This window comes from Lissotriton vulgaris, chromosome 8, assembly GCF_964263255.1.
Source record: "Lissotriton vulgaris chromosome 8, aLisVul1.2, whole genome shotgun sequence".
NCBI classification, from domain to species: Eukaryota; Metazoa; Chordata; class Amphibia; order Caudata; family Salamandridae; genus Lissotriton; species Lissotriton vulgaris.
In genome coordinates this window covers 1,244,177,670-1,244,203,456 of record NC_141696.1, presented here as the reverse complement: position 1 = coordinate 1,244,203,456, position 25,787 = coordinate 1,244,177,670, and the positions used below count along the sequence as shown (strand labels likewise).

The 25,787-nt window shown below is 42.0% G+C and overlaps 1 protein-coding gene across 1 annotated transcript in view; it reads left to right on the top strand.

Annotated features, from left to right (window-relative positions):
* The window catches only part of MTUS2 (microtubule associated scaffold protein 2), a 1,086,829-nt gene that overhangs the window by 642,818 nt on the left and 418,224 nt on the right, over window positions 1-25,787 (top strand). The window contains exon 5 of the mRNA XM_086935158.1: window positions 2,462-2,515. Within this exon, the coding sequence (XP_086791284.1) occupies window positions 2,462-2,515 (54 nt within the window). The remainder of the gene's footprint in view (window positions 1-2,461; window positions 2,516-25,787) is intronic.

Genomic DNA, 25,787 nt, shown 5'->3' with positions numbered 1-25,787 from the left:
CTTGTCAGAAGTGATCTAAATTCTTGGTTCAGGGCTCCTTCTCTTATACCCCTTTTTGGCTTTGATCCCTTTGTCCATGCAGGGGAATTTCCCAACATCCTGGGTCTGTTGTGGGTGGAGCCAGGCAGAAGCACCTGGCCTATTCACTGAGCAGGGCTGCGTCCTCAGACGCCCAGCAGGAGGTGGAGCCAGCATTGTTACTGGCAGGAGCAGAGCTATCGGCTTCCTGGTAGGAGGTGGGGCTAGGATCGTCCATGGCAGGCACAGGGCCATCAGCCGCTTGGCAGGAGGTGGAGCCAGCATTGTATCAGGCAGGACAGGCTATCAGCAACTACTCTCCCCCTACTCTCAACGCAAATGTCCCACTCATCCTACACTGACTCATTCAGACCTCTGGAGCCACCCAGCTCCTGTCACATACACGCAAAACCAGCAGAAACCAGAAATGGTTAGACAAGAAAATGGACACTTTCTAAAGGTGCTATTTTCAAACCCAGAGTCCAAAAACCATCCACACAACCGGATGCGTAATTAAACCCCGAGTTCAGGGATACCAAACTCGACATTGCACCATGCTCCCCGAGCCCGCTAGGATTATAGCATTAATAATCCGGGCAGCCCATTCTAACTAATGGAGAGCAGGTTACCTCGCAATAGTGAAAAACGAAGATGGCTGTAATTCACAATTAGGACATGCCAACTTGGTCAGGCGTGTCCTACCTTATACTTACAACACACCCTGCCCGTGGGCCTACCATAGGGGTGACTAACATGAAGTTAAGGGAAGGTTTGAGGGACTGGCAAGTAAGTGTACTTGCGCAGCCAGCGTGACAGTACCAGACTGCACGTAGGTCTCGCAATGACCGACCCGTAGACATTCTTTTACGAGGCCGCTCTGGTGGGTGGCACAACACGTGCTGCAAGCCCACGAGCGGCATTTGTATTTACAAGCCCCGGCACTCCTGGTGCACTAGACTAGGGACTGACAGTAAACCAAATAAGCCAAACATGGAATTCAATCGGTACATCAATTTAATCATAGGGAGCACTTGCACTGTGGCACTGATCAGCAGTGGCACAGTGCCCAAAGCATTAACCAGCAAAAACATCGTAAACAGTGGAGGCAAACAGAATAAATGGAGGAGAGACTCAAGCCAATGATGTCAGGTCTAAAACCGGTCATACAGCAGTACTAGGCAAAGGTAATAAGTGTGATGTCCTTGGACAGGAGATTCCAGCCGAGGCCAGATGGCACATATTATGTGTGACAAGGGATCAGTCCTGGCAAAGATGCCAAAAAATCTGGTTAATGGTAGCAGCAATGGTAGCTAAGAGAAATATTGTCCGAGCATGGGGTGCAAACCTCCCCCCAAAGATAGGACAGTGGAAGTCTGATTTAGACTGGTGCAGCACCACGGAAAAAATAGTCTACGAAAGTAGGGGTTGCCCAAAAAATTGGGGAAAATATGGAACAGCTGGATGACATACAGAGGCCTCTGGAACATGGTGGGGGAGGTTGGAAGGTAACCGGAACCAAGGGGAGGCACACAAGTTGTATACATTTCACAATTTGTTTCTCAGGATAGGTTTTTGTAACGTATGTAGGATCATTTGAAGGCAGATTGGTAACATCCTCCTACAGACAAGGGGACAGTGCTCCCGCACTTGAAACACTGTATGATTGTTACTAACACTGGTTAATGTTCTGGTACTTTGACACCAAGTCTTCTGTACATGATGCACTATATATTGCAACTGACGAAAAGTTTAGTAAAAAGATTCTTTAAAAAATAGTCGAAGCTGTATCCAGACATGCTAGCGACCTTTTTGCTGTTTTCTATAAGACAACATCAGATTCCATGTTACGGTAACGCCCATTGGCATTACCGGAAGCAGTTAAAGCTACTTTTCCATTTAGTAGTTAGATAATAGATGTATCGTTATTATGAACCATGTTTCAACCTTGCATTCTATGTTCATAGTTTTTTTTTTGAAAGGTTAACCCCTCCAAGGCGACATGAAGCTTTGCCATAGCAGGTAGAAACATAGGAACATATTTCTTCCCTCAGCCTCACAGATGGTTCTCTTATGCATAGAAAACCCAATTGTTTGTAAAAAAAAAAAAAAAAAAAAGCAATGAACTGAAAAAATAATATGTCTGCCAAATAATGGAAACTAAACAAATGCCTGTCAGTCTTTCAAAAGATATGTCTAGAAAAAACATATAGTTATCTACTTTCACTCTGGATGTATTTCTGAATCATCTAATTTCTTCATATTTATATTCTAGGTTTTTTTCCATACATATTTGTCAATGCACTTGTCTCAAATAAAACTATCATGAAGTGTTAATTGGACCCAGTATTGGACGTTAAAGTTAACCTTGCATTAATAATGAAAATTATTTTTCGAATAATCTTTTACAGTTTCTCTCTTCTCCATCTTTCTTCCTTTCTTTAAGACAAAGTGACTTTTTCTGCGCCTGGGTCGCCGCGCCGAAACAGCCCAATCTCAGGTAACATTTTTGTATTCAGTGTAGCCATTGTCCATTTTGCAACAACTGTATATACATAAAGTTATCTATGTCTGAGTGGCATTGGTAGGTTCTCCTGTTCTGGATCGTTGATTAGAGCACAATATCAGCGGGCTCTAGAGTCCTGCTTGTCCTCTGGTTATATAATTTATACAAAAGACTTTGCCAACTCTGGGGATTGCTCACAAACTATTGTTAAATGAGTTGTTGGTCAGTGCCAGGCTCTTAGCAGGCATGTGCAATAGTGTTGACCAAAATGCAGACATGCTGACATTTTCAGCAGAAAACCCACAGAGATGGCAACGTAGTTTTCTTGCTTCCCCCGATGTATTTGCAGAGTATATGGAGGCACACATAGGGGAAGCACACACTTGCAATGCAGCCTTGAATGGTGTATGTAGATTCATTCAATGTTTCAGTTTCATGGGTTGTCAGTTCAGTGCTAATAGCGACTCATAGCTATCAAATATGGGGGAAAACATTCTTAGAATTTTCCTGCTACCAATTTAGCATTTTGGGGGCAAGATGTAGTAATCAAAGAAGAAAGACAGTGTAACATTTGGGTCAGACAGTTACAATTCCTTCTACATTTTCCTGGTCTGTTGTTCAGCACTGCATTTCTAGAGCATATGCTTCAATAATTGGCGTTTGCATAAAGATGTGCATTACTATCTCCCATTCTAGACATTTGTTTTATTTCCATGACTCCGAGACCATTGTGGCAACTTAATGGCATAAACCTTCTATTATTCTCAACCCAGTTTTGTTGGGTACATTTCTCCTTACTGACATCATTGTTCACAAACGTATCTGATGTTAATCTTCACATTTCCATCTAGATAAAATAGTTAAACTTCCATCTGACTGCATTATATAACCACGTATTGTTCGGCTCAATGAAGGCAGTTAAAAATTATGTTACAGAATTGTATTCATCTGCATGTGTATCATGTCACTTTCTTCACGGTGTTGGGACCTTACATGTCTTGGCCATTTTGATGACCTCTTTTTTGAATGGATAGATGGGACTCCAATTGTAACTGGGGTCACTTCAGGGATCTACTCCAGTATTTGAGATATAACGAACACTAACAGGATGCAAGGGAGCTGGTTACAACTTAACTCTGGTAAAACCAAGGACATGGTATTTAATTTAGGACCCTGCAGCACCTAGTGAAGAAGGGCTAACTTAACTCGCTAACTTAACTCAGTTCTTATCTTTTGAAACTATCTAAGTTTATGCAGATCAAAAGTCCATAAAATGTTATTGTGTGTAATTTTCTGCTTAAGTGTACAAGTTTAAAAAGTGGATTAATAATTTAAAAAACCAAAATCAGACATCTTTTCTTAACTGATGACGGGTATTTGCTAATTGTAGTTGCATCATCTAAATTAGACAATCTTGCAAAATCAAAGTAGCATTTTTTGGAGAGGTGGTTTGATCATTTTTAAACAATGGCAGCTATAGAGTTTTGTTTTCCCCTCTAAATATCAATTGCAGTCTAACAGAAAGTGGATGCCACTTTATTGACCCATTACATCAGACACAATGAAACTGAATAAAATCTTCTCTTCAATCCCCTTATAAACCCTCACACAGCTACCAATCCCTGCTCTCAGAATTTCAATTTGATAATATCTAGAGGGTAAATGAGTAACATACTGGTAGACAAAACCAGATCCCAGCAGAGCCAGATCAAATTTGAACTACTTTGAACATGGTCTCCATCTGTTTTCTTGCTCAAGTCAGTCCCTAATCTACAATATAATAATTTTAATTTAAGATTTCAAACCATTTAAAGGTATTAAGTACCATATCAATATATTTTCTGAAATCTCAAGTATTCTCATATTTCCCCTCCATTAGCAGTTACATGAAGACATTTTTCTTTTATAGTTAATATTTACAGATGCCTGGACCGATTTAGTGCTTGACTGCTCTAGCACCTGTCTTAAGACAAAGTTCATCTCAAAATCACATTAGGTGTAAGAGCCAAAAGTTGTTTGTAAATACCTACAGGTTAGCACAATCTTTTTTCTGATTTTACCAGTTTTTAGAGATCTAGCATTTCACTCCAAAATTATTTCATATTACCACTAGACATGATTTCAATCATCTTTCACCAACTTCTTTACAAAGTGTTTATATCTCTGATTTAACATGTTTTAATCTTCAAACATGGAATGAATTGTTCAGCTTTTAAACTTTCTTAAAGTAAAGTACATCAAACATTTAAGATTAATTAACTTTATATCATATCATGCCATACTTTATTCTTCATCGCTTTCTTCGCCCTTGTTTAGGTTACATAGGTGCTATTAGACACACAGATTGTTCATACTAAACTTGAATAGGAAGTTAAAATGTCTAAAACGGATTGAATCATGATGGCACACAGAAACTCCAACAAATTTACATAAATTAATCAATCCTATCAAGTCCTGTGATGTTAGGGTTACCAACTAGCTGAAAACAACAATTTTCCCTATTTCGATTGAGCAGCATCTTTTAACTAATACTGAGGAAAAAAGTGACTGTTTTCCAATGCTTGCCTTGCATTAAATGAGACTATTCTAGGGGAAATATATAATCTAGTTCAGTAAGGGACCCTATTCTGAATGAAACCTGAGCTAGCCTACCACTACAAAACTGACTATTAATACAAACAAGATTACTTTGGGCCCAGCATAAACCCATTGAACAAGTGTTTTCTGTTTTTTAAAGGCAGAAACGTCGTTGTTGTAACCCACTTGTGCATTCCCTACAAGATTTCAGTTTCTAAAGGATGTATATTCACATTCAAGTCCCCACACAATAACAGTCAAAAATATCGGTAATTTATATTAAATCATATATAAAACCTCTTCAGATTTCGTTAGCTCATAAACTGCCTGTTGTGACTAAAATCAACATATTCATTGATTAAAAACAAATATGTTTTGTGTATGTTATCCACTAATAGATTTTCATGTCAAGTGAGAGATTAATTCGATGTTGCTTGGAGCAAGGCAGTTTGCACAAAGTATTTTGTTGAGAGCATTGTAACCAGACCTCTGAAGGGTCTCACCCTAAAATCTATAAGCTTTTTGTTTAGAATTACATAACCATTGACAACTGGGCATTCTGTAAATGGGGTTTACTGGAGCATGATACAACTGCCTGAAAGAACAAAAAATCATCCTGATGAGTATTCCTATGTAAATGATTATAGACATGAATGTTCTAGGAAACCAAGGCTGAACATATGTCCTGATCTTCATTTAGTTACAAATAACCTGCAAACGTCTCAAATTAATTAGTGCTGCAAACATAAATGGGGGTATTGGCAGTAAATATATACATTTCTTGATCAACGGCCTGATTTCTCAAATTTTGATCCTCTCCCAGTGTTCTCAAACTAAAACAATGAAAGGCAGACATGTTAATATCCAATTATTTCCCCAGTCTGGTTTATTTATAGCAACCCGAATCTACTTGAGAAGGTCTGACAAGGTAATAATCTAGAAAATTTGAAAATGACTCCTTCTGATTGTTTGAATACCTACCTGCAAAGGTTTGTCCAAAGCTGTAACGATTATGGTTTTTACCAAGAGTGAGTGCATCTAAAGTTAGTTATTTCCCTCCTCTGTTAGTCTCTAAAACTCATCAATTTAAAATCCTTTGATAAAACTGCATTCAGCTCAGGAATTTGAGAAAAATTATACAGTATCTTCCCATTATTGAACTTGGGGTTTCAAGGTGCGATAAAAACAAAACTCGTTACTATCTTTATTAATTTAAGTCAAGTCAATAATCTTTATTCGGATGTTTCATTATCCATAAAAGTACAATTTACACAAATAATCACGTACATGGTCCATCATTATTAGTAATAAAAAATCAGCATTACAATTAGGATAAAACATTGTTAGGTTTTCCATTTCATTAACGACAAACAATACTAGAATGGCAGTGTACAAAATGCATTATTACCCAAGAAGTCACTCAGTCTCAGATATATTACTATATAGCAGCATCAAATAAAGTGCCAAAGTGCAAAGATTCCGTTTGAGGTAGCAACAAAAGGTACAGAATGCAAAGTTTCTCATAGCGGCAGCTAAAGGAGCAAGTTACTAGAGCTCGTATGGATTACAATTAGCAGCATCGAGTAAAGTGCAAGAAGTGCAAAGTTCAGAGATCCTGTTTTGAGTAACATTAAAATAAAGTACAAAAATGTGAGGTTTCCCATAGCAACAGCTAAAAGAGCAGATTACTAAGGTTCATATAAGTTACAATTTACGACATTAAATAAAGTGCGGCTGTGCAATGGTGCAAAATACAAAGAATGCAAAAACCTCTAAATGCATATAATACAACCTAGTCTAACAAACATCAATTCATAGAGGAACGAGAACGAATAGCCATTTTCAAAAAAGTGCACACACGATATATAATATCATCTTTAAGCTGGAAAATGGATTTATAAGCTACTTTAAAATCTTTTATGCCCTTAGCTCTAAAAAAACGGTATCAACAGCTGCATACTATATTTTTGATAAAAGGGGCAAAAGAACAGAAAGTGTAGTATGGATTGTTTCCCTGAGGTCCCACATGGACAGGCCAGGTTCTCAATATTGGGTTGGTAGCCTATAGGGAAGCACAGCAAATATTGTATAGATCCTGATCTTTATCGGAAGAGAAGACTGTGCTCCCAGCGTGTAATATCTTTTAGGAGATAACTAACAGGTAAACTCAAAGTGGGTTCATCATCACCTTTCATTGAGATGTACTGTTTCACATAAACTTTGACTAATTCCTGATTGCATCTAGCTTCCCCATAATATTTAAATAGAATTTTATGGATGATCTTCCCATCAATCCCATCTAATTCGTTGGGGTTGTCAAAGATGTGCTTGAGGTTAACAGCAGTCAAACTCGCCCGTACTTGGGCCAGCCAGGGAATTTTAATGCCCTGGTCGCATTTTAGGCAGTCAGCCAAAATTTCCCTAGTCAAAGAGGCTTCAGGGTTTTTCCAAACCTTTAACCAAAACAGGACAGGGTGAGACCTGATATAGTCCTCCAAATAAGACAGTTTTAACTCATTATGGCTTACAAAAGTAGACGATGAGATAGGTATTCCCAAATGCCTTCTCCAAAATCTATTTTCCTCAGCCTGTACATTTTTCAAATTAGTATATCCCCAAATTTCAGCCCCATAGGTCATAATTGGTACACATTGTGTCCGTTAGATTTTAAGTATTGACGGTGCCACCTCTATTCTTTTTGGTTTAGGGAGTTTCAGTGCTGAATTTATAGCTCTTAGGAACTTAGACCGTCCATACGCTAAATGTGGGGTCCAAGAGCCACTATCCGTAAATTGTATGCTCGGATATGGAAAAGTGCGAGTGCATAACAGGGAGTCTTGATCCAAAGTAATCCTGTTAATGGTACGTTTATTAGAGCCGCAACACATTAAAAAGGATTTTTTAAAATTGGTACAAAGATCCAAACTATACATAAAATCTACAAATCCTCTGACTAAAATTCTCAAAGCGTTTGGTGTACGACCCATTAAAACAGCATCATCTGATATAGTAAGGCGATCAAATTAGTGCTATCTTTATTAATCCTGTTCTTTTTTTATTTTCCAAATAGGAAGCCTTATTTCAATGCTGTTGACCAGATTGGACCTGTGTTGTAACCTTTTTTCATTGAATGACGTATCACTTAGTTTTAAAAGAATCATTAAACATCCCTGCATTTTGGGCCAACATTAGCTCTTAGAATCTTTTTATCCACCATAAAAACATCCATTTGTGTTTTGTTAGATTTTTAGTGTTCCCTTGGTACTCTTTTTTTATCCTTCATCCTAGCTGCACTCAATGGTACTTTTGTTTAATTAGAACAGTCACATTTTTTCCATTAGGAGAACTAGTACTCACATTTTTTGGAATCCAGAAGCTCTATTTTTGCACAGCTTCTTTCAGTTGCCATCTAGAAGTACCCACATGCTCTCTGCACATTTTACTAAACATAGATTAATGGCATATGATGGCATCAGCACCTCCTTAAAGGATACTAAAACTCTGTGAAATGACTATATGCTTGCTTCTACCAGGTCTTACATCAACTCCTATACCTTTCTAAGCTGTGAACATTATTTAATTGTCACAAGACTAGTACGGTGGGTGAGGTCAAATTAATTAAATAAACACTTTGCCCAGTCATAAAGTTATGTGAAAAAGAAAACACCTCCACAGTTAACCGTGTAATAAATAACTTTGCACAAATTGGATTATAGCCCTAGACACCCTTTGGGAAGCTTTGTTGGCTCCAGTCACTACACACTTTGTTGTTTAATGGTTTTCTATTGCGTAATATCAATAGATTCAAACTGAACCAATTAAAACTTTAAAACTTCAAGTTCTGCATCATAGGATCTTCATTAATAGTCCTAAAGCTTGAATAATTCTGTGGCTTTTGCGCGGACCCCGTAACACCTCCTTCAATATATATATATATATATATATATATATATATATATATATATATATATATATATATATATATTAAGAATACAGGAAAAAGACATTGAAGAATGTTTATCACTGAAAGTCATTTCCCCTATAGTCACATTGTAGACAGTCAGAGATGTATTTTCCTGTTATATACTGGATAAGAAAAACTTATAAAAAGATAGACCAATAAAGACTTTAAACGTGCAACACTTTGTCATAGAAAAAAGGCTGCCTGTAAATGACAAACAGCATGGGAAGGAAATAACAATCACTGAGAAGCATAAAAAGGAATCTACACCTTTAAGGACCCCAGAGGTACCCCATCCCACAATGCACTGCAGTGGCAGTTCTTTTTTCCAGCTCCTTCAGGCAGGATCTCTGAACATCTCAGGTGTTTTTTCCCCTCCATAACCTTATCTAAAACATATTCAGCACTTTTAATAGCTTGGTACTTGACAATTCGTCATCTCTGTCAAGTACACTTATTTATTCAGAATTCTGAAAAAAAAATTACGTCAGAATGCCTGCTCTTTTCACCAAATGTCAATCATGTGGTAGAAAGAAGTGAGCTCCGATGCTCACAAGGTATGTGTGGTGTGTTTGTCACATGTGCACCTCACTAAATTATGTGACATTTTCAGCAAAATATCTTAAGGACAGAGAGGGCATCAGGCTGCATGGCTGGATGAAACATATGAAGGCAGACCAAGAGAGGAAGAAAAGGAAGAGAAAGGAAAGATCTTCCTCTCAGCAGTCTCCAGAAAAGCAGCAGAAAACTGGTATGGACACAAACGGAGTTCTATGTCCAGAAAGTCTCCCTTTGGGCATCAGCACAGACACAACTCTGATTGAGGCCATTCGCCGATATCAAGAACATCGTCGTCGCCATCAAGAGGTATGGCCCCATCCTGTTTGCCTTTGAAACATTGACACAACACGATCACATCACAGTTCGGCATCCAAATCAGTGGCAGAATTACCCACGATGCAGATGGCTATGATGGCGCAGCCATCTCACTCAAGATCAACATCAAAGTCCTACCACTCAGTGTCAAGATCCCATCAGTCGGCATCAAAATCTCACCACTCGATGTTGAAAAGGAAAACCCACTCGGCCTCCAAGAGACATTCCGAAGACACTGGTTATCTCAAAGAGAATATGCACAACATTGATTACACCACTCTCAACGTCGAGAATTCCTCAAGTGGATATTTCATCCTCCTCTCAATGGTCAAGGTCTTCACAACAATCTTAGGCTCCATCTCCTCAACCAGATACTGGTCTTCCACCTATAAGACCTATAGTTCCAGCCAATGATCCTTTACAGGATAATTTACAACATTTAAATGTTTCTCCTGTACTACAGTTATCTAGAGCAAAATATATGTCACCCATTCAAAAATGGAAAACTCCATCTCCGATTAGATCACCTCCACCATGATCGCAGGCTCATAGGAGATCCGTGACTGCCTCATCAAGATAAAGGTCAAGGTCTCCTGATTATACATTGAACATGTCGTACACAGCAACTTCTCCACCTTAGTCTACATATAGGGTTTCTCCAATGGACAGCATCATCACATTCCAAGAAGCCGTAGTAAGAGGGGCATCTAAACTTAATATCACCATTGATATACCTCAACCAATTGTGTCAATGATTGTAGAGACCCTATAACAAAGATCTATTCCAAGACCTCTTTTTCCTCTTCTTCCAGGTCTTATGGACATTATTAAGGAAAAATTTCTAACGTCAGCCACAGTAAAATCAGCTACGCCTGGGCTGCTGAAGAAGTACAGACCTCAACAACAAGATCCAGATTTCTTCAAACCGGATTTAATTATTGCTATGGCGGGAAGTCGAAGGCATGCTTTGGCCCCGGAATCACGGCTCATCCAGATCAGGAGAGCAAACGGATGGATGCTATTGGCAAGAAAATGTGTCACACAGCCTCTACACATTTACGAAATGCCAACTCGGCTGCATTATTGGGGAGATACCATCGCAAGATATGGGATGGCATGAAGCCATTCATGGCTGACTTGCCAAGTCATAGACAATAGGACTACCTCAAAATGGTCAACGAAGTTTCCTTGGATCAGTGCTGCAGTGGACTCGGTTGAACTTTTGGCTACTGCTTTTTGTCACAGCATCTCTCTGAGGTGAACATCTTGTAGAGACTCATCACTGAAGCATGATGCCTAGCTGAAAATTACAAACTTGCTGTTTTCAGGTTCCTCTCTTTTTGGCCAGCATACTGAGGAGGAGATGCTTTGAATGAAAAATGAGTCAGGAACACTTAAAGCAGTCTGCCTTGAAGCGCAAAAGGTGACATTCAGACAACAATACAAACCCAGAGACAAACAGGTTTATTACCATAGGATTAAAACCCAGAGGGTGACCTTATTATTAGTCACAGCAACAACAGCAATCACAGAGGCCTTACCAAAGCCGTTACCAGATAAAGAGATCTCCTCCACCCAAGTCTTTGCAAACCAAGGGCAAAAACTCTTCTCAGACCAAACAATGAGGAACAAACACCCCCTTCACTCCTGTGGGGGGAGTGGTGAAGTTTTTCCTGGAAGAATGGAAAAAAAACATCTGGACAGATGGGTTTTGAATATCATTCAAAATGGATATGCACTCTGTTCCAAAAACACCTCACCGCCAGCTCCTCCTTCACATGTCACAACAGCACATCTAGACAATCTATTGCAGAGACATCTGTCCTTCTGTAAAAAGAAACTGTGGAAAAAGTCCCCCTGAATCAGATCAACAAGGGTGTCTACTTAAGATGCTGTCTTGTTTTTAAAAAAAAGTAATTAAAAACAATTTCGGCCTATCCTGGATCTCAGACTCCTCAACAAATATATTAAGAAGGAAAAGTTCAGAATACTGTCACCTCATCTAATATTCACACACATGAGAAGGGATGATTGGTTTTCTGTGGTAGACCTTCAAGACGCAAATTTTCATATCCCAATAGCTCATCGTCACAGACCGTTTCTAAGAATTTTAGTGGGAGCAGACCACTATCAGTATGCAGTACTTTCTTTTGGTCTGAAATTAGCCCCCTGAATTTTTTCCAAAAGCATGACATGAGAGTAGCACACCAAAATAAAAAAAGGCATTTTTCTGTATCCATACCTAGACAATTGGCTGATAAGAGCGGACTCTCTTGACAAAGCAAAGAAGGATTTGCATCCATAACATCTCTATTATCAAAACTTGATCTACAAGTCAATGCAGAAAAATCAAACTTCACACCAGTCCAGTGCCTCACTAGGGGCAACAATAGGCACTTAAAAGGAAAAAGTGTTTTTTTTCGGAGGAGAGAGTATTATCAATCCAAACGAAGTGTACGCAGCTTCTGCAACAAGTCAAACCAAATGTTTATCAGATACCATCTCTTCTGGATTCAATGGCATCCTATATTTTCATAGTCCCAAATGCATGTCTCTACATGAGACCTCTACAAATGTGAAGACAACAAAAGAGATGACTGGGCTGTTCCTAGAGGAAGAAAGAAGGAGAAGGTCACCAAGGTATAAGGGCTAGTGCTCAATGGAGGACCACCCCTGGGTATCCAATTTGTTGGATATAATGGCCTCACGCACCCTTGCGAGTGTCATGCTTCATCATCGGCAATGCTCCTCGTTGGGCAGGCGGTGCAATGCCCAACGGGCTCACCTCAAAGAGGGGCTCTTTATCAGAGATCTTTTATCCAACTGCCTATGGGTGAAGTGGGAGTGAGGGGCTAGGACAGATTAGATAGTGTGGGTGAGGATAAAATGTGGCACAAGGTACCGGAAAACAATTTTATTCTGGTGGTCCTCTGCCACAAGTAAAATCAAGGATAGCAGGTGCTCGTGGGAACTGTGGTTTCCCAGAGTGAACCCTTGGCTAAAGTGCAAATGGTGTGGTCAACGTGTTTCTCGCTTCTAGTACATTTACTGTAATTCTTCAGGACCTAGTAAAAAACTACAATCTACAAAACATGATCTAATGATTAGTATCAGTTTATATACCGCACATAAGTTGTACTACCTGTATGGCACTGCTCTTTCCTAGAAGGGGGAGATAAAGGAGAACATTACCACAGGTAAGTAATAACATGTGACCCTGTAGCATAGTCTCATGTATCTTTTTGTGCTACCCAATTAGAAAAAAAGCTCAAAAACCTCATTCTTCAAGGGGAAAGGCAGCAGCCACAGTTTGGATAAGACAGGTTCCAATCTTAGACATTTGTAAAGCAGCTACTTGGGGGTCTTTACAAACATTTACAAGGCTTTACTGTCTATACAGTGATACTCGGGCCGAGTGGAAATTTGGATTAGAAACTTTGAAAAATCTGTTGAAATAGATATTTTTTTCCTTATGGGCCTGAACTCCCAATTCATTAGAGTGCAACTTAAAGAATGCACATTGCCGATACATAGCATGCAGTTACTTGACAGGCACATTATTGTTGTTTTTTTCTCTCAGCTTGCTACTCTTTTCAAGGTCTACGACTATCAATGAAGATCCTACGATGCAGAAGGAAAAGTTACATACCTGTAGTCATAGTTCTGTATTCTTGGAATCTTCATTGAAGTCATGAACCCTCCTTCCTCCCCGGCTGTCAGAGTTTATACTGTAGTGCATGGTGGGATGTGGTACCTTCTGGGATCCTTAAAGGTTCAGGTCCCTTTTTAAGCTTCTCAGTGATAGCCTATCAGGCTGTTTTTTCCTTCTTGTGATGTTTGTTACTTACATGCAGCCTTTTTTCTATCACAAAGTGTTGCACGTTTAAAGGCTTTATTAGTCTATCTTTTTACAGTTTTTTCTCATCCAGTATGCACAAGGAAAATACATCTCTGACAGTCTACACTGTGACTATATGGTAAATGATTTTCAGTGATGAACTTTCTTCAATGTCTTTTTCCTGGATTCTTGAGATATGTATATTGAAGAAGGTATTTCAGGGTCCGCCCAAACAGGATGGAATTATTCAAGGTTTATGACTTCAATGAAGATTCCTGTGATGCAGAGCTATGACTACAGGTAGGTAATGTTTCCTTATAGAATAACACTAAAATAAATCTCACACATAAACCTCCCCACCATCTCACTGGCATGTGACCACATGGGAGTTGTTTTCCGATGTTGAAAGTTGAGGTGGCTAGCCAATTCAGCAAACTCATGTCCGCTGAATGGAGGACCATTGTCCGTTTTAACCACTTTAGTTATTCCCCATGCTGGAAAGATTTCATCCAATACTGGTATGGTGGTGGCCGCTTTACTGGATGATCTTGGCAATAAGGGATCAGGAATACTCATCCATTAATAATGTATTTGCTTGATTGTAAAGGACCAACGAAGTCCACTGCTACATGTTGACATCGTGGACTGTCTTTCAGTGTGGTTATGACCATCTGATCAAGGGAGCGGAACAAAACCCGTTCACCAAATGCCATTCTAGTAGCCACTATGCCTCTGTGCCCTTCGTGTGCCAGGTTAATGCCTCCTTGATGCAGATGTTTTAAATAATAATAATAATAATAATAATAAACACATTTGTAAAGCGCATGGTTACACTAGGCTAGTGTGTCCCTGCGCTGTGGTGCAAACTACAACCGGAGTCTCAAGGGGGGGAGCAGAAAGAGAAGACCTAACGGGGGGGGGTGTCTAATCAGAGGTAAAGAGATGAGTTTTCAGTTCTTTCCGGAAAATGGTCTCCAAGACCTCCAGCCAGAGGCCCTGAGGAAGTTTGTTCCACTGCTGCGCTGCCAAATAGCGGAAAGAGCGACCCCCTATCCTTGCTCTCCTGATGGGAGGAGTACACACCTGCCCCGTCCCGCTAGATCTTAGTTGAAGGGTCGGGGAATAGGGAGTTAATAGGTCATGCAGGTAGGTGGGGCCCTTCCGATGGCTCACACACAGAACCTTGAACAAAACTCTCTCCCTAATCAGAAGCCAGTGTAGAGCGGCTAAGGCCCTCTTAGAAGAGGTTCTTTTAGCAAACATTAAGACCAGGCATGCTGCTGCGTTCTGGATACGTTGAAGTCTCTGAAAGCATTTAGCATTTGCTCCCAGATACAGTACGTTCCCATAATCCAGAAGCGATGTCACCAGGGCAAGCACCATGGTTTTCCTGGCTGCAGTAGGCGTGGGGGTGGGACCCAATGTCTGAGGCCACCATGCCGACGACAATACTGATGGTGCTTTCCCTATCACAAGCACCACAGGCTTGTTGCCATTCAATTTGAGGCAGTTTTTCGCCATCCAAGACTCAAGATCTTTCAGGCAGGTCACAAAATTGAAGGCTGCCTTCTCCTGTGCCTGTGTAAAGGACACCACCAGTTGAGTATCGTCGGCTTAGGACACAACATTTTGGAATGACAATCTTCTTGTCCCTTAGTAGGAGTCCATTTTTGGAAATGGTCAATTCGTCCTTTGTGTCGAAAGGAAGTTAGTTCTGTAATGTCAATGTGTTGATCACTTTTGGGCTCTTGCAAGTGTCTCCACCTGTTTGTTCAAATGCTGTGTATAATTTTGTGTAAAGTGCTATCTGCTACAGCGGCTTCAAGGATGGTGTCAAGGGTAACCACATGTGGTTTTCCTTGAGAAATGACAAAATGGATGTATCCCTCTGCTAGAGATTGTTTCATACTGGAAGATGCCCTGGGGTGCATTGACATGTAATCAACCAGATTTGCTGCTTTTCTAGGCTTGGGAATTATTGTATATGTGTATTATTGGAGACAGATCCCCCATTTCTTGATCCTGGCTGTCATTTTTGCCCGTGAGTTACGAATATGGTTATTTGAGCTTAATGGTCCATAATGAGCATAAAATGTTTCCCGTAGATGAATATGTGAGAGTGCTCGCAGGCCCAGACAACTGCCAAGCTTTCCTTCCCTCGCTGTGAGTATGCTCTCTCAGTATTGGTTACACTGCAGCTGGCATTAGCTACTATGTGTCTTTGATCACCTTCCTTGTCATATTGTGCTAATATGGCTCCAAGTCCCACAGGACTACCATCCACAGTAATTTTCGTCTTCTGACGAGGATTTAAGTATGCAAGACTGCTGACCGTCTCAACAGAGGTCTTGATTGAGTGAAACGCTTGAGCACATCTTGCTGACCATTTGAATGCTTAACCTTGTTTTGTAAACTCAAGAAGGGGATTGATTGCTGATAGTGCGCGCAGTAGCTAGCCATTACAAAAAATGACTGAATATCTCCGGGATCTCGAGAATAAGCTGTGTCATTCAGAGCTGTGATGTTTTCAGGGTCCGGTCTCATTCCGTCACTTGAAAAGATGTGTCCATAACATTTCAAAGTGGATCTGTGAAATTCACACTTGTCTTTGTTGAGTGTTTGATTTTTCTTCCAGGAGTGCGTGATATACCTGATCCAGTGCTTTGTTGTGTTCCTGGACAGTAGTGCCAAACACAAGGATGTCATCACTGTAGTTAAGGGTGTTGGGAATATGTCAAATCACCCTCCTGATCGCTTCTTGGAAATTCTCAGTGGCTCATGAAAGCTGAGACATTTATATCTAAATAGGCATTGATGATTTGAAAAAGTGGTGCTATATCGTGAACTTTCATGGAGTTCAAGCTTGGTGATAACCCTTGTTAAGGTCTAACATGAAAAAGATTTTCACCCATTCAACAGCGTGATCATGTTACTGATGTGGGGTCCTGGGGGCCTTTCTCTTTCAATTCTCCTCAGCCTCTCTAGCCAGGAAGAACTTGCACTGGCTACCTATCCAGGCTAGGATCTCTTTTAAGTTCCTATGCCTCACCCATGGGGCTTTGTATGGCGCAGGTTCAGAAGGCATAAGGTCCCTTCTTTCCCCTTACTCCCCTAGCAGAGCTCTTCGCTCTTCCAATAAAAACCTTCTGTCTGTCCCCCGGGCCTTTAAAGCCAGGTGGGGAGGGAGGGCCTTCTCCTCCCTTGCCCCAAGGATGTGGAATACTCTTCCCCCCGAACTTAAAGGACAATCATCCATCTTGCTTTTTTGTAAAGCACTAAAAACATTGCTCTTTACAGAGGCCTATCTGTAATCCTGTTATTGGTCCATATCACAAGCAGTACTATCATTTAGGCGCCTTGATGCCCTTGGGCTAAGTTGCGCATTACAAGATGTCATTCATTCACAAAGGGCATCTTCAGTCATGAAGGTGGCAAAAGCACAGTAGCTTGCTAAACGTTTGAGTCGTGAAATAAATTCTCCCATGGATTCATCTTTCTCCTGGGAGGCCAAATTGAAGGTGTAGCATTCATAATCAATATTCCATATGTGAAGGAATTTCCTGTTAAGTGCCTCACGAACATCTTGATAGGAGGAAGTGACATCTGCCTGAAGTTACTTGATGATCTGACCAACTTCTTTTCCGATGAGATTGCATAGGTCACGGTGCTGTTGATCTGCGTTAGAGACTTGTAACCCTTTCATGAAGTCTTCAAAATCTTCCAACCTTCCATACAACCACCAGATACGAGAGCCAGAGGTTCTGGTGGGTGCAGGAATGCAACTCCCAGCATGGCTGATTTGTGCACAACATGTGACGAAGAGCCAGGCAACTCCAACATGGCCCCGTCTTCATTAAGACCAGTGTGTCCCGTCGAGGTCTGTGACGTAGACATGTCCCTGGCAGAAGTAAACTAGTCCGTTCATTAGCACTGGGAGGGAGCTAACTGATATCCTGGAGGAGGTGGCTGGTAGGTAAGCCACCAGGTATGTGCAGGTATGTGCAATACAATTTGAGGTGGTGATGTAAAGGCACTGGATAACTGTTGCACATAATTTGCACATGTAGAAAAAGTTGTTTGGAGTGAGGATTTTGCAATATCAGTAGTTGTAGGCAGTAAGAAACACACCAGTTGCACAGAAAAGCAGTATTTAAATGGCACCTTACCTCAAAATGCCCGTCATCTCTCAATGTTCTTAGGAGGAGCTGCCTGACTCCAAGATGACTGCCAGGGGAAAACAACTGGCAGACTGGGCTCCAGTCACCGCAGAGAAAACATACTGACTCCCAGAAGTGTACCCAACAAGCTTGGGCTCCCGAAGTTGCATCATGACAGGAATCTCTGGTTCCTCAGTAGGTGAACGCGTTAGGAGTGGGCTCCCGAAGACTAGTCCTGCACAGCAGTCTCCCAGTCCACAGCAGGCGCATGCGACCCGGGTGGGCTCCCAAATTCACGTCAGGCTCCAGATTCACTGTGCGCTATCGGGACGCACTGCTGCTGCTGAAGTGTTCCTTGCCAGAAGCACCATGCCTCAGCTGAAAGGACCAGAAGGCACAAATGTGTGCACAGTCGTAGGGTGTCGTGTCCACCCTCGTCACCAGTTGTCGTGTTCGCCCAAGAAAGGACCACACACATTTAAGGTAATGATGAACTTTGTTTATAATATAGCCTTATAGCCCACCGTAGCGGGCTATACCGGCTATTGAAGGCCCACTGCAGCGTTAAAGACCCGAGCCACAGGCGAAGGACTTTAACAAGGCAGCAGGACTTTAATAGCCGGTATAGCCCTGCTACGAAGGGCTATAAGGCTATAAGTGTACGCAACAGGTGTGGGCTCCCGAAGTTGCATCATAACAGGAATCTCTGGTTTCTCAGTAAGTGAACGCGACAGGAGTGGGCTCCCGAAGACTCGTTCTGCACAGCAGTCTCTAAGTCCACAGCAGGTGCATGTGACCCGGGTGGGCTCCCAAATTCACGTCAGGCTACAGATTCATTGTGCGCTATCAGGACGCGCTGCTGCTGACTTTAACAAGGCAGCAGGACAGCTGGTATAGCCCTGCTACGAAGGGCTACAAGGCTATTCGAAATTCTGCCACTAGAGGGCAGAATGTTATAACAAATAAAAACAAAGCCTTCAGGGAGTGCAAGGGGATTGAAATCCCCCCAGGCTCCCTGAAGCCTTTGTTCACAGCCAGAGCTGTGAACAAAGAGACATGGAATGTTGGAGCTCCAGTCTTATACCAGCCATTATAAGCCCAGAGCACTCCATTGTTTTCAATGGAGTAACCAAAATTCCAATGTTCTAATTATTCTTATGCAGAGCTCATCCTGGTTCAACCTTACTTCTCTGTCCCCCACTACTATCTATCTAACCACTCCCTTTATGGTTACAGGCTTATTTCCACACATCCTGCCTTCTCTCCGTCTATAGGGTCCTAGTGCTCCACAAATAATCTACAACCACAGCATTAAACTGGTTGTTAAAGGCCCTGAACCCAAGGCAATGGCCTATAACGAAGGAGAGGAACTTTATCTAGGCAGAAGGGCCATCAAGCTATTAGAACAGTCCTCCAACTAAGGGTAGAATGTTCCTAATTAAAAAGGGAGAAACATAAAAACAAACATTGGAATGTTGAGTCTCCAGGCGTTTACGAGCCATTATAAGCTTGGAGCGACTCCATTGTCTTCAATGGAGCTCTCAATATTCCACTGTTCTCATTTGTATAAGGTTGTGTACAATGTTTTTGACTGAGATGATCTCTTACTTCAATCTCATTAAATGTACCTTTATTTTCAGAGCTAAATTTTTTCTCCTTCTGAGGTCAATAAAATCGGCTCCATTGAGTTGGGTGCCAACACATATACCCCAAGAGATGAATGTGTGCTTCACAATATACATTTTCTGTTTTCTAAATAATGTAGCCAAAAATGTGGCCTGTTAAGTTCTCACCCTTCTAAGGAAATCCCCAGCAACTGCAAAAACACAGATGTCTTTAGAACTCTCATTCTGCATCTCATTAATTACCTCTCCAATATCTGGAATGCACTTCCCACATTGGTAGTTTGAGCCGTTTACACCCAGAGGTCAACTGGATGGGAACTACTGAAAACAACCTTCCTTTAATTTCTTTAAAGAAAAGTTCTCCAGAGTTGTAGCCTTGAACTGCCTGAGTATGAGGGGAAAAGAGGAGGGGGAAATTGCATTGTGAGTGGAGACATGGAGCTAGCCAGCCGAAGAAGAAAAAACTAAACCTTTATTGACTGGGTGAGCTGTTGCAAAGCAGCTGCTCTATGAAAGAATTGGTAAAGAGGGTCATAAGCAAAGCTAATGAATGCTGGGTAGATATATATTTGGGTCTTCTTGTTTGTCATCTCGCTGTCCATAAAACGCACGCCTAACTGAGGAGCTGTCAACATGAGAGGCAATGATCAAAATGGCACTGTCATTCAGGCAGTTATAGCTGTCCTAGGCTCAGCTACGCCACAGGCACATGGCGGCGCCAAGCCAGTCAATCTTACCACCACCTGAATGAGACACCCATGCCACTACCATCATTCAGTGAGTTGGCAGAATCTGCCTCTGCAGCTCTCGGTGGCACATATGGATAGACCAGCTCACCATTATTTCAGGGCCCCTTGGTGAAGTGGCCCCTCCTTCAATACTATGATAGCGAGGGGATTTTTTCAAATTACTATGACCAGGAGAGTCGAAACACTCTGGTGGCGGTCTGAAGACTATGCAACAAACTATGCACCACAGTTGAAGTTCTTGTGCTTGAAGAGTGCATGGTTGTGATCTCCCACTTGTTAGGATCCAGTGTGACCCAGCAAGTGTGTCAAGGCTTTTGAACAAATTATCCATGAATGCCTGCTTAGTCCAGATACGGGGACAGGGATCACCTAGATCCCATAATAACTGAAGACCAATACAAGACCCTGTGAATGGACCTCATCGTGGACTTTTGCATAGTACCAGATTTTGAGTTCGCCCTTATAGATGCGTTCACAGAGTCATTGCCTCAACATCGTTTACAAGCGTCTGACCCAAATTATAGAAGATTATTGCTACTGTTGGCATCCCTAATGTTGTGATTACAAACATACATCTGACACCCACTGCAATGGGGCTGAATATCAAATATGCCTTGAAACCATGAGCATCATTCATTGAAAGATCACCCAGTGTTGACCTCAAGCCAATGGGAAAGTAGAAAGGTATATGAGGACTCTCATCAAACCCCTGCTGCTCTGTGTGAAACACAATGAAAAGGACTAGTGACAGTTCAGAATTTCCTGTGGATGTACCAAACGCCCCACATTGCCACCTACCAACAATGCGGTTTCAGAACCCACAAAGGGACACAATACCATCAGCGCCAAAATAAACAGCCATGCCCCCGATCATCTGTAACCCTTTCATGAAGTCTTCAAAATGTTCCAGCCTTCCATACAACCACTAGATACAAGAGCCAGAGGTTCTGGTGGGGGCATAAGTTATTGCACCCCACCCAGACCAGATTCTGACCCTACCATGGCACAGGGACTGCATTATTGGCAGTGGTCGGAGAATCTAAGAGACTGCTTGATCAAGGAGGTCAGCCATCACTATCCTACTCGACTTAAGCTCAGCATTCAACACTGTAACCTATGACATCCTTGTGAAAAGACTCGTGAAGGCTGGAATTACCTGAAGAGCATTTTCCTGTCTACGGTCCTTTCTTAAAGATAGGACTTTTCAGGTTTTTGAAGAAGGCTCTCTGTCAGATATTTTCCCCCTAAAATGTGGTGTATCTCAGGGCTTATTCCTGAGCCCTACTTTGTTTATTATATATATGAGGCCACTTGCCAGTCGTATCTCCTCCTCAAAGGGGAGAGGGGTTGGCCTAACGGCTAGGGCGGTCAACCTCAAATCTGGGGGAACTGGGTTTGAGTCTCCACAATGACGCTTAACATCCTGTGATTCTGGGCAAATCACTTAATCTCCCCGTTCCTAACAAAAATTAATGTATCCTCATGTAATGCAACTGGTGCAATGTAAAGCGCTGTGATACCCGATTTGGGTCAAGTTCGCGCTATATAAAACTCCTTTAAAAAAAAAACTTTTTTAAAAAGGCAGTGGAGCGTCGCCTCATAGAAAAAATAAAATGATAATAACAATGTTATCATTTTAATTTTATTGTCTGGCTCTGTAAAGGTGCTGGTGGACGGGCCTGTGCTGGCCACAGAGCAGAGAGAGGAGTGGAGAGCACACTCTAAAGTGCGCATGATTTTTTTTGGGCCGGCCATCATGGACCGGCTAAACAGTCATGCGCACTTTGCATGTTCCCCACCAGGCTGCATTACACAGCGTGGTGAGAAGCATGCCTAGGCTCACTGTCCCCGACTTAGCGCCGCACCAGGGCAATCAGACCAATCAAAACGCTGCATTGCAGCGTTGTGATTGGCTAAGGTGACCCCGGTTGCTTTCTTTTCCTGCGTCGTGAACGGGGAGGCCAGAGGAGAGCCGGCCTCCAGGAAAGTAAGTGCGTTTTTCTTTATTTTTCCTCCCACTTTTCTTTTTTGAACACCCCTCTCCCCGCCACTGCCCTGTTGCAGCTGCTATTGCCATTTGCAGATATCCTCCTACCCATTGGAATATCAGTAGTTACATACACTGATGATACACAACTTGTTTTCTCCTTGACTCAAAGCCATGACTCCCCTTTTTTCTCTCTGGGCCCATGTCTTGAAAAAGTATCTAAGTGGATGGAACACTCCTGTGTCAAGCTTAATGGAGAAAAAACTGAGCTTATGTTCCTTGGCAGTAATATAAATCCAGGTCTGAGACTGGACATGCCAAGTTGTTTAGGTCCTCCTCCCCCCTCCAAAACCATCATTAAAACCCTGGGTATTTGGCTGGATAATGCCCTGAAATTTGACAATCAGTCAGAGAGGTTGGCCGCCACTTGCTACGGCATGCTTAGAATGCTGCAGAATATTTGTCCTCTTCTTCCTCCTTACGCAAAGAGGCTTATCGTCCAGGCTCTCATTCTTTCTTGCCTGAATTATAGGAACTCTCTCTACCTTGGTGTTCAAAAGATCACAATAAGGAAACTTCAGGTGGTCCAGGACTGTTGTTTAATCTACCTAGGAACCAATCCGCTCGACAAGCGTTGACCTCCCTTCATTGGCTCCCTGTCGTGAAGAGGATTACGCTCAAATCGTTGTGTATTGCCCACAAGGCACTGTGGGGCAAGGGACCTCAGATTTCCCGCTCCTTGCTTTTGTTATACCTCCCACGAAGAACCCTGCATTTTTCTAACGTGTAGCTGGACATAGTACCCTCAGTTAGAAGAGAAAGATTTGGAGGGCGCTCTTTTTCTTATAATGCGGCCAAGTTATGGAATTCCCTCTCCCATAAATAGAGGCTCCAAATAACCTTTAGATGTTTCTGTGCAACACTATCATCTCTGGGACGCCTATGGGTAGCTACACGCTCTACAAGTGTTTCATAATAATATTATAGTTCGATTACATGTTCCCTCCCTCTCTCTGGATGCTTGCTGTCATGCTGCCGCCATTACAAAAGCTCCGCTTTTATTTCTGTGAATATTTCCAGTTGAGATTGGCCCATGTAACATAGTGTTTTGTGGAGAGAAAAATAAGAAAATGAATTTTTTTTTTTAATGTCCGACCCCTAGCTTGTTGAATGAGTTAAACTATTTATTTTCTGATGTGCGAAAAGCTAAGGAGTGCACCTTAGATCGTGATTTTGTGGTATTGACATTTCCCTGCAGCTCTTCTAAGAATCGTTTACTGGTTTGTGGAATGTTGAAAGGGAAGAATGGAAAAAGTTTAATCTTAAATTAAATTATTCATTAGATTCAAGCGAAAACTCCAAAGGTCAGCAGATATAAATACAAACAGGTAATGGCTGCTTTCAGAACCCATGCCAACCCTGACAGATAGGAAGGTGCTGAGCAGCAGCTCCTACTGTGGCTGCAGTCCAATGTTTCCAAGTACTAAAGCACAGTAAAAGAAGCTAAGCACAGGGCTCAGAGGAAAGGCTTCACTATAAGTCAGCTGCCTGCAGAAGACACACTACAGGCTGCCCGCAGAAGACAGACTACAGGCTGCCCGCAGAGGACAGACTACAGGCTGCCTGCAGAAGACAAACTACAGGCTGCCCGTAGAAGACAGACTACAGGCTGCCCGCAGAAGACAGACTACAGGCTGCCCGCAGAAGACAGACTACAGGCTGCCCGCAGAAGACAGACTAAAGGCTGGAAGGCTATGACAAAGCAAGATGTAACAGATTATTCCAGCTGTTCTGCATCGTCAGATGTTGCATTATAGTATTATCTTTGTGGGCATCAGTAACCAAGAATGGAAAGGGAAAATATGGAAGGAGCAAGAAAAACAGATAAAATTAGCCTAAAGTATGTCCTTTCATGAAATTGCTTTACATCCTCATACAGGGGTGTACATATTAAGAACAGTCAGAGTGCAGGGCCCCTCTACTCTACCTAATGTCCTGCCTGTTTTCTTACAGAACACTTTTTAGTCATCAGATCTCACACTTATATTGTACCTCTGAGTGTGGGTCTGGATGTATGCTCTTTAGGACTAGCATTAGCCAATATCTTGGAATTTTACTAAAAAGTAGATGTATAACATGCTTTCATATAGGGCTGTAAATTGGCCCTTTTCATACATTTATCTGTTTATTGTGTCATTCACATTTTTCCTTCCACTCACAGAAGCCTAAAGCACAGGGCCCTGGGCCAGCCCATTAAAGTCATTGGTTAACTGTGAATGACTGCATCTGCCCTTTCACAATAAACACACTGACACACAAAGGGCCTGACCTGGATCTCGGTGGAGGGGTTACTCTGTCACAAAGGTAATAGATTTTAGATATCCCGTCTGCCGAAATATAAATCCCATTATATTTAATGGGATTTATATTTCGTAAGTTGCGATATCCGTGACCGTTGTGACGGAATAACCCTTCCCCTGAGTTCTAAATCAGGCCCAGAGTAGTGCCTTTTAGTACCAGGAACTGTTATGGCAATGTGTGCTTTTTCGACCAAAACCATTTTTTGGTTTTAATTGATTAGGGATCAGCAACATCCCCAACAATAAAGATTTTAAAAAGCTATACCAAAACAAAACAAGCACTGACAAAGCCAGAGATTTGGGCTTTGCTAACGCTTGTTTATACAAAGTTTCTGATTTTACCCACTACACTCCTGGGTGAATCTCTGATGTATATAGCACTGTTTTTGTAGAGGCATATTCTCCCATCTAATTTTATTTCATGACCCATTCCACACCTGCTGGAACATGTCTATATCCACATTTGCACCTATACACTTTAAATTAATCCATGTTATTTCCCACCCTCCGCCAACTCACGCATGCTTGTGCCATGGCGTTCATATGGGAGCGGCTGTGTTCCAGTGAGATCGCTGCAGCATGCTCCAGAGAGGTACCGGAGACAACGTCAGTGCTGCCCAGCTCTAGTGGGTACATTGTCAGTGTCAGTGAGCTAACAGAGTGTGCACGTTTCATTGCTGAGGTGAGTGCTAGTCCTGCACGCGCCGTGCCCCACTGAGACACGGGGCCCCTCCTGCCCTAGAGTGAGCATCAGCACTTGCCACTTGCTCACTGGCAAAAGCAAGCAGTCACACAGTCAGGGCAACCAGCAGTCACACAGGGCAACCACTAGGATCCCAGGTGGAGGGCAACTGAACAGCACCACCATCAGCGCAAGCACCCAGCTAATCCTAGTCCTTTTACAGGAAACTACGCAGCTGGATGATGGGGAGGATACACTCTCCACACTACAGAGATCACAAAAGCCACTGTGAGGCTTTGAAGCAAGCTCCGCCCTTGAACGCTGGAACAACTGAAGGATTTGCATACGGCCAAAATCAGCCGCTGGTAATGCGAGGAAGATTCAAAGCAACTCTGTCAAATGGCTCTAATTCCATAGTGTCACAGATCTATGTTGCCGAGGATGGGCATGGCAT